Consider the following 10,282-nt stretch of genomic DNA (forward strand, 5'->3'; position numbering starts at 1 on the left):
TAGTCCATTGGTTGTCTCCATACCAGTAGTCTATTGGTTCTCTCCATACTAGTAGTCCATTGGTTGTCCCCATACCAGTAGTCCATTGGTTGTCTCCATACCAGTAGTCCATTGGTTCTCTCCCTACCAGTAGTCCATTGGTTGTCTCCATACCAGTAGTCCATTGGTTCTCTCCATACTAGTAGTCCATTGGTTCTCTCCATACCAGTAGTCCATTGGTTGTCTCCATACCAGTAGTCCATTGGTTCTCTCCATACCAGTAGTCCATTGGTTGTCTCCATACCAGTAGTCCATTGGTTCTCTCCATACTAGTAGTCCATTGGTTCTCTCCATACCAGTAGTCCATTGGTTCTCTCCATACCAGTAGTCCATTGGTTCTCTCCATACTAGTAGTCCATTGGTTCTCTCCATACCAGTAGTCCATTGGTTGTCTCCATACCAGTAGTCCATTGGTTGTCTCCAGAAGGAGATAAACTGTTTGAGGTAATCACCATCTTATTGTCTGTACTTATTTCCCCTCTGAAACTGATGCTTATTTTTGTCCACTTTTTTTTAACCTCTAATTGTAATATAAAATGTTACGTATGTATTACTGTATTCATCTGTTTTGTTATCCACAATCTTTTTAATAAAATTAAATCCCACTACTTTTGTTTTTGTTTCTTACCTTCCAGATGAGTGATTCACACCAAAAAAAAGCCTTGGGAGACTGTATTTATAGAAAGCATATGGAGATATGAACATCTACATTATAGTAGCATTAGTCACAAACTTAGCAGGGTCTGCTCCTACACGGTCTCACCGATTGTCTTAATTTAAGCCTCTATTCAGTCTGTAAAGCCACAGCGATAGATTCTGATTGGATCCAGCGTGCTATAGAGAGGTTTCTGATTGGATCCAGCGTGCTATAGATGTTTCTGATTGGATCCAGCGTGCTGTAGAGATTTCTGATTGGATCCAGCGTGCTGTAGAGAGGTTTCTGATTGGATCCAGCGTGCTGTAGAGAGGTTTCTGATTGGATCCAGCGTGCTGTAGAGAGGTTTCTGATTGGATCCAGCGTGCTATAGATGTTTCTGATTGGATCCAGCGTGCTGTAGAGGTTTCTGATTGGATCCAGCGTGCTGTAGAGAGGTTTCTGATTGGATCCAGCGTGCTGTAGAGAGGTTTCTGATTGGATCCAGCGTGCTGTAGAGAGGTTTCTGATTGGATCCAGCGTGCTGTAGAGATGTTTCTGATTGGATCCAGCGTTCTGTAGAGGTTTCTGATTGGATCCAGCGTGCTGTAGAGAGGTTTCTGATTGGATCCAGCGTGCTGTAGAGGTTTCTGATTGGATCCAGCGTGCTGTAGAGAGGTTTCTGATTGGATCCAGCGTGCTGTAGAGAGGTTTCTGATTGGATCCAGCGTGCTGTAGAGAGGTTTCTGATTGGATCCAGCGTGCTGTAGAGAGGTTTCTGATTGGATCCAGCGTGCTGTAGAGATGTTTCTGATTGGATCCAGCGTTCTGTAGAGGTTTCTGATTGGATCCAGCGTGCTGTAGAGGTTTCTGATTGGATCCAGCGTGCTGTAGAGAGGTTTCTGATTGGATCCAGCGTGCTGTAGAGGTTTCTGATTGGATCCAGCGTGCTGTAGAGAGGTTTCTGATTGGATCCAGCGTGCTGTAGAGAGGTTTCTGATTGGATCCAGCGTGCTGTAGAGAGGTTTCTGATTGGATCCAGCGTGCTGTAGAGAGGTTTCTGATTGGATCCAGCGTGCTGTAGAGAGGTTTCTGATTGGATCCAGCGTGCTGTAGAGAGGTTTCTGATTGGATCCAGCGTGCTGTAGAGAGGTTTCTGATTGGATCCAGCGTGCTGTAGAGAGGTTTCTGATTGGATCCAGCGTGCTGTAGAGGTTTCTGATTGGATCCAGCGTGCTGTAGAGAGGTTTCTGATTGGATCCAGCGTGCTATAGATGTTTCTGATTGGATCCAGCGTGCTGTAGAGGTTTCTGATTGGATCCAGCGTGCTGTAGAGGTTTCTGATTGGATCCAGCGTGCTGTAGAGGTTTCTGATTGGATCCAGCGTGCTATAGAGGTTTCTGATTGGATCCAGCGTGCTGTAGATGTTTCTGATTGGATCCAGCGTGCTAGAGAGGTTTCTGATTGGATCCAGCGTGCTGTAGAGAGGTTTCTGATTGGATCCAGCGTGCTGTAGAGAGGTTTCTGATTGGATCCAGCGTGCTGTAGAGAGGTTTCTGATTGGATCCAGCGTGCTAGAGAGGTTTCTGATTGGATCCAGGGTGCTGTAGATGTTTCTGATTGGATCCAGCGTGCTGTAGAGAGGTTTCTGATTGGATCCAGCGTGCTGTAGAGAGGTTTCTGATTGGATCCAGCGTGCTATAGAGAGGTTTCTGATTGGATCCAGCGTGCTGTAGATGTTTCTGATTGGATCCAGCGTGCTGTAGAGGTTTCTGATTGGATCCAGCGTGCTGTAGAGAGGTTTCTGATTGGATCCAGCGTAAACATGTGACGTTGACATCACCAGCGGTTGACCCGTGAATCTCCACTAAAGGAAGAACATTTCCTTTAAATTTCAATCACACTGTAAAACATACATTTCCACAATGCAGATTGAATGGACCCTTAAGACTGGGGGGGGGAGCAGGATGTTGGAGAATATGCCAAAGTTTATTTTCACTTCCTTGGGGGCGGGGGGTGCTAAATGTATCATTTCCAGTGATTTGGTGCCACTTGTGTAAATATAATACAAAACGCACGCCAGTTAATGATTTTATTTAGGTCTTTAATCAGACAGAGTGTAATTGTAATGTCTTGCTAATGATTACATTACAAAGGCACATCACTTTAGTTTTTGTAACTTTTCTACAAGGTGACTGTGGAACCCAGAACAACATTTGGACGATCAAACAAAAGGACAAAACACAATATAATCCATATTCTACAGCAGTGGTGTCCAAACCTCCCCCCCCCCCCCCCCTCAGCCATTCCAAGCCTCCCCCCCCCCCCCCCCTCAGCCATTCCAAACCTCCCCCCCCCCCCCCCCCCTCAGCCATTCCAAACCTCCCCCCCCCCCCCCTCAGCCATTCCAAACCTCCCCCCCCCCCCCCTCAGCCATTCCAAACCTCCCCCCCCCCCCCCCCTCAGCCATTCCAAACCTCCCCCCCCCCCCCTCAGCCATTCCAAACCTCCCCCCCTCAGCCATTCCAAACCTCCCCCCCCCCCCTCAGCCATTCCAAACCCCCCCCCCCCCCCCCCCCCCCCCCCCCTCAGCCATTCCAAACCTCTCCCCCACCCCCTCAGCCATTCCAAACCTCCCCCCCCCCCCTCAGCCATTCCAAACCTCTCCCCCCCCCCCCCCCCCTCAGCCATTCCAAACCTCTCCCCCCCCCCCTCAGCCATTCCAAACCTCTCCCCCCCCCCCCCCCCTCAGCCATTCCAAACCTCTCCCCCCCCCCCTCAGCCATTCCAAACCTCCCCCCCTCAGCCATTCCAAACCTCCCCCCCTCAGCCATTCCAAACCTCCCCCCCCCTCAGCCATTCCAAACCTCTTCCCCCCCCCCCTCAGCCATTCCAAACCTCTCCCCGAACCTCTCTCCCCCCTCAGCTGTTCCATGTGATCTAGTCCAGAGCTGACACCTAATTCAACTTGTCAACTATTTTAAAGAACAACATTGTGAAATGTCTGAGGGTTCCCAGAGGAAAAGGTTTGGTAACTAGTTATCTTTAACGTCGTCAGATCACTCGTCATGTCTGGACAACACAGACTCGTACAGGAGAAGAGGGACGATGGATCAGTTCAATCAGCCTCACATCACTCATCATGGCATTTATCCATTTCTATATTGATAAAAGGGTGTTCGTTTTGTTTGATTTTATATATATATATATATATATCATTTTTTTATTTTACCTTTATTTAACCAGGCAAGTCAGTTAAGAACTAATTCTTATTTTCAATGACAGCCTAGGAACAGTGGGTTAACTGCCTGTTCAGGGGCAGAACGACAGATTTGTACCTTGTCAGCTCGGGGGTTTGAACTTGCAACCTTCCGGCTACTAGTCCAATAATATTAACTGTTTAAAAATTGTGGTTTTAAATTGTGTATAGTTGTATTTTCTGTATTGTTCCTCATTTGCAAATGAGACTTAGGTCTCAATGTTTTTTTAATTTTTTTACCAGGGATGAACACCAAACATCCTAATTAAACATCCATGAAACAGCCAGTCTTTTCAGTCTCTTCCTGAACCTGGGCAGACTGGACACCCCACAGCTTACTAGCCTGGTCCCAGATGTTTGTCCGGACTTGCCAGCTCCTTCAGTATGGTCATTGGGTTGGGAAGATGGCACTAAACAGATCTGGGAACCAAGCTAGCTTTTTGATAGTGTCACAAAATAAAAAAATAAATGTGGAAGAGAAACTAATAATTGATAATATGACGATAAGCACTCCCCTCTCTTCAACCTGGCCAGAGTCCCTCCCAGTCTCTACTCCATCGTCCACAGTTCCTGAGTTGGGAGCAGACCATGCGTATATTCATTAGTCTAACACCGTAGAGAAACATTTTACAACAAAAAATAAAAAGTTCCTATTGTTCTGTTTGCTTCCTAGTGAATAAAACCCCAGGATGGGGAGGAGCCCCAGGGTGGGGAGGAGCCCCAGGGTGGGGAGGAGCCCCAGGGTGGGGAGGAGCCCCAGGAAGGGGAGGACTGGGGACAGGAAGGAGAGGACAGGAAGGAGAGGACTGGGGACAGGAAGGAGAGAACTGGGGACAGGAAGGAGAGAACTGGGGACAGGAAGGAGAGGACAGGAAGGAGAGGACAGGGGACAGGAAGGAGAGGACTGGAGACAGGAAGGAGAGGACTGGAGACAGGAAGGAGAGGACTGGAGACAGGAAGGAGAGGACTGGAGACAGGAAGGAGAGGACTGGAGACAGGAAGGAGAGGACTGGGGACAGGAAGGAGAGGACTGGGGACAGGAAGGAGAGGACTGGGGACAGGAAGGAGAGGACTGGGGACAGGAAGGAGAGGACTGGGGACAGGAAGGGGAGGACTGGGGACAGGAAGGGGAGGACTGGGGACAGGAAGCGGAGGACTGGGGACAGGAAGGGGAGGACTGGGGACAGGAAGGGGAGGACAGGGGACAGGAAGGGGAGGACTGGAGACAGGAAGGGGAGGAGCCCCAGGAAGGGGAGGACTGGGGACAGGAAGGGGAGGACTGGGGACAGGAAGGGGAGGACAGGAAGGAGAGGACAGGGGACAGGAAGGAGAGGACTGGAGACAGGAAGGAGAGGACTGGAGACAGGAAGGAGAGGACTGGGGACAGGAAAGAGAGGACTGGGGACAGGAAAGAGAGGACTGGGGACAGGAAAGAGAGGACTGGGGACAGGAAAGAGAGGACTGGGGACAGGAAGGGGAGGACTGGGGACAGGAAGGGGAGGACTGGGGACAGGAAGGGGAGGACTGGGGACAGGAAGGGGAGGACTGGGGACAGGAAGGGGAGGACTGGGGACAGGAAGGGGAGGACTGGGGACAGGAAGGGGAGGACTGGGGACAGGAAGGAAGAGCGTGACTCCTCAGTCTCCCTTTAACTCTCCTCCCCTGACGACAGGCCTTCTATCTCATCCTGGTCTCCTCCGATGGCCGTCCAAAACGCCTTGGCAACCTGCAGAGCAAGTAATCAGGTTTCAGGCATTTGGCCTCAATCAACATTATGCAGATGACAAGAGGACATTCACACCCATTACAGGGTTTATTAGTCCTGGTCCTCCCCCAGGACAGGATGAGGAAACACAAAATCTACACAGATGACAGGAGGACATTCACACCCATTACAGGGTTTATTAGTCCTGGTCCTCCCCCAGAACAGGATGAGGAAACACAAAATCTACACAGATGACAGGAGGACATTCACACCCATTACAGGGTTTATTAGTCCTGGTCCTCCCCCAGGACAGGATGAGGAAACACAAAATCTACACAGATGACAAAAGGACATTTACAGCTTGACACCGACAGTCAGAAGAACCAGGTATGAATATAATTTGATTAAAAAAAACATTTTAAAAATGGTGTGTTTAGGGGTGAAGCTACCTTCTCAGCATGAAGTTTCCTCTGTTCAGGAGGTAACCATGAAGCTTTATCTGTAGAGAGAAAAACAGACCGTCAATGTCGTATGACATTGTTCTGTAATATACAGAGGTTGTCAATGACAACCAAGGCCGGGATCCAATCAAAAACCTCTCTACAGCACGCTGGATCCAATCAGAAACCTCTCTATAGCACGCTGGATCCAATCAGAAACCTCTCTACAGCACGCTGGATCCAATCAGAAACCTCTCTATAGCACGCTGGATCCAATCAGAAACCTCTCTACAGCACGCTGGATCCAATCAGAAACCTCTCTATAGCACGCTGGATCCAATCAGAAACCTCTCTACAGCACGCTGGATCCAATCAGAAACCTCTCTACAGCACGCTGGATCCAATCAGAAACCTCTCTACAGCACGCTGGATCCAATCAGAAACCTCTCTACAGCACGCTGGATCCAATCAGAAACCTCTCTACAGCACGCTGGATCCAATCAGAAACCTCTCTATAGCACGCTGGATCCAATCAGAAACCTCTCTATAGCACGCTGGATCCAATCAGAAACCTCTCTACAGCACGCTGGATCCAATCAGAAACCTCTCTATAGCACGCTGGATCCAATCAGAAACCTCTCTACAGCACGCTGGATCCAATCAGAAACCTCTCTACAGCACGCTGGATCCAATCAGAAACCTCTCTACAGCACGCTGGATCCAATCAGAAACCTCTCTATAGCACGCTGGATCCAATCAGAAACCTCTCTATAGCACGCTGGATCCAATCAGAAACCTCTCTACAGCACGCTGGATCCAATCAGAAACCTCTCTAGCACGCTGGATCCAATCAAAAACCTCTCTACAGCACGCTGGATCTAATCAGAAACCTCTCTACAGCACGCTGGATCCAATCAGAAACGTCTCTAGCAGGCTGGATCCAATCAGAAACCTCTCTAGCACGCTGGATACAATCAGAAACCTCTCTAGCACGCTGGATCCAATCAGAAACCTCTCTAGCAGGCTGGATCCAATCAGAAACCTCTCTAGCATGCTGGATCCAATCAGAAACCTCTCTAGCAGGCTGGATCCAATCAGAAATCTTTCTAGCAGGCTGGATCCAATCAGAAACCTCTCTAGCAGGCTGGATCCAATCAGAAACCTCTATAGCACGCTGTACATTTAAGATAATTTACAATTGAGCCAACATCTGCCAGTAGTGCACTGTGTAGGGATTAGGGTGCCAGTAGTGTACTGTATAGGGAATAGGGTGCCAGTAGTGTACTGTGTAGGGAATAGGGTGCCAGTAGTGTACTGTATAGGGAATAGGGTGCCAGTAGTGTACTGTGTAGGGAATAGGGTGCCAGTAGTGCACTGTATAGGGAATAGGGTGCCAGTAGTGTACTGTGTAGGGAATAGGGTGCCAGTAGTGTACTGTGTAGGGAATAGGGTGCCAGTAGTGCACTGTATAGGGAATAGGGTGCCAGTAGTGTACTGTGTAGGGAATAGGGTGCCAGTAGTGCACTGTGTAGGGAATAGGGTGCCAGTAGTGTACTGTATAGGGAATAGGGTGCCAGTAGTGTACTGTGTAGGGAATAGGGTGCCAGTAGTGTACTGTGTAGGGAATAGGGTGCCAGTAGTGCACTGTATAGGGAATAGGGTGCCAGTAGTGAAACAGCCCTTGCGTCTCCAGCCAGGTACCTTTCATCTCCTTCAGTTTGGTGAAGAGGCGTTCGAAGTTCTCCGCGTCCCCAGCCGTCAGGTTAGCCAGCTCCTGGATGTCCAAGTCAAGCATCGGATCTGCAGACAGAAAACACGTACTGAAGGCCCTCTGCGAACAGCTGGTAAAGCTTGGCGCTCGGGTTCGATTCCCGCTGCGCCCTTCCCATAAGAAAAATGCATGCATGACTACGTCGCTTTGGATAAAAACATCGGCTAAAATGGGAATATTATATTATATATTATAATATCCTTAGTAGTCCAATAGTCCACCACCACCGATAGTCCACTAACCACCACCACCACCGACCGCCGATAGTCCACTAACCACCACCACCGACAGTCCACTAACCACCACCACCGACCGCTGATAGTCCACTAACCACCACCGCTGATAGTCCACTAACCACCGACCGCTGATAGTCCACTAACCACCGACCGCTGATAGTCCACTAACCACCACCGCTGATAGTCCACTAACCACCACCGCTGATAGTCCACTAACCACCACCGCCGACCGCCGATAGTCCACTAACCACCACTGACCGCCGATAGTCCACTAACCACCACCACCGACCGCCGATAGTCCACTAACCACCACCACCGACCGCTGATAGTCCACTAACCACCACCGACCGCTGATAGTCCACTAACCACCACCGACCGCTGATAGTCCACTAACCACCACCACCACCGACCGCCGATAGTCCACTAACCACCACAACCGACCGCCGATATTCCACTAACCACCACCACCGACCGCTGATAGTCCACTAACCACCACCACCACCGACCGCCGATAGTCCACTAACCACCACCACCGACCGCCGATAGTCCACTAACCACCACCACCGACCGCTGATAGTCCACTAACCACCACCGCTGATAGTCCACTAACCACCGACCGCTGATAGTCCACTAACCACCACCGCTGATAGTCCACTAACCACCACCGCCGACCGCCGATAGTCCACTAACCACCACCGACCGCCGATAGTCCACTAACCACCACCGCCGACCGCCGATAGTCCACTAACCACCACCACCGACCGCCGATAGTCCACTAACTACCACCACCGACCGCCGATAGTCCACTAACCACCACTAACCACCACCACCGACCGCTGATAGTCCACTAACCACCACCGCTGATAGTCCACTAACCACCACCGCCGATAGTCCACTAATCACCACTAACCACCACCGATAGTCCACTAACCACCACCGCCGACCGCCGATAGTCCACTAACCACCACCACCGACCGCCGATAGTCCACCAACCACCACTAACCACCACCACCGACCGCCGATAGTCCACTAACCACCACCACCGATAGTCCACTAACCACCACCGCCGATAGTCCACTAACCACCACTACCGACCGCCGATAGTCCACTAACCACCACCACCGACCGCCGATAGTCCACTAACCACCACCACCGACCGCCGATAGTCCACTAACCACCACCACCGACCGCCGATAGTCCACTAACCACCACCACCGACCGCCGATAGTCCACTAACCACCACCACCGACCGCCGATAGTCCACTAACCACCACCACCGACCGCCGATAGTCCACTAACCACCACCACCGATAGTCCACTAACCACCACCACCGATAGTCCACTAACCACCACCACCGATAGTCCACTAACCACCACCACCGACCGCCGATAGTCTACTAACCACCACCGCCGATAGTCCACTAACCACCAACACCGACCGCCGATAGTCCACTAACCACCACCACCACCACCGATAGTCCACTAACCACCACCACCGATAGTCCACTAACCACCACCACCGACCGCCGATAGTCCACTAACCACCACCACCCGCTGATAGTCCACTAACCACCACCACCCGCTGATAGTCCACTAACCACCACCACCCGCTGATAGTCCACTAACCACCACCACCCGCTGATAGTCCACTAACCACCACCACCCGCTGATAGTCCACTAACCACCACCACCCGCTGATAGTCCACTAACCACCACCACCCGCTGACAGTCCACTAACCACCACCACCCGCTGACAGTCCACTAACCACCACCACCCGCTGATAGTCCACTAACCACCACCACCCGCTGATAGTCCACTAACCACCACCACCGATAGTCCACTAACCACCACCACCGACCGCCGATAGTCCACTAACCACCACCACCGACCGCCGATAGTCCACTAACCACCACCGACCGCTGATAGTCCACTAACCACCACCGCCGATAGTCCACTAACCACCACCACCGACCGCCGATAGTCCACTAACCACCACCGCCGATAGTCCACTAACCACCACCACCACCGACCGCCGATAGTCCACTAACCACCACCGCCGATAGCCCACTAACCACCACCACCGACCGCTGATAGTCCACTAACCACCACCACCGACCGCCGATAGTCCACTAACCACCACCACCGACCGCCGATAGTCCACTAACCACCACCACCGACCGCCGATAGTCCACTAACC

The 10,282-nt window shown here is 51.1% G+C and overlaps 1 protein-coding gene across 1 annotated transcript in view; it reads right to left on the reverse strand.

Moving 5' to 3' along the window:
• Positions 1 to 4,576: 4,576 nt before the first annotated feature.
• The window catches only part of LOC139406297 (alpha and gamma adaptin binding protein), a 14,578-nt gene continuing 8,872 nt past the window's right edge, over positions 4,577 to 10,282 (reverse strand). The window contains exons 8-10 of the mRNA XM_071148760.1: positions 7,779 to 7,877; positions 6,087 to 6,136; positions 4,577 to 5,658 (exon numbers count right to left, since the gene is read on the reverse strand). Coding sequence (XP_071004861.1) covers positions 5,581 to 5,658; positions 6,087 to 6,136; positions 7,779 to 7,877 — 227 coding nt within the window. The 3' untranslated portion in view covers positions 4,577 to 5,580. The remainder of the gene's footprint in view (positions 5,659 to 6,086; positions 6,137 to 7,778; positions 7,878 to 10,282) is intronic.

Source organism: Oncorhynchus clarkii, chromosome 4 (assembly GCF_045791955.1).
Source record: "Oncorhynchus clarkii lewisi isolate Uvic-CL-2024 chromosome 4, UVic_Ocla_1.0, whole genome shotgun sequence".
NCBI lineage: Eukaryota > Metazoa > Chordata > Actinopteri > Salmoniformes > Salmonidae > Oncorhynchus > Oncorhynchus clarkii.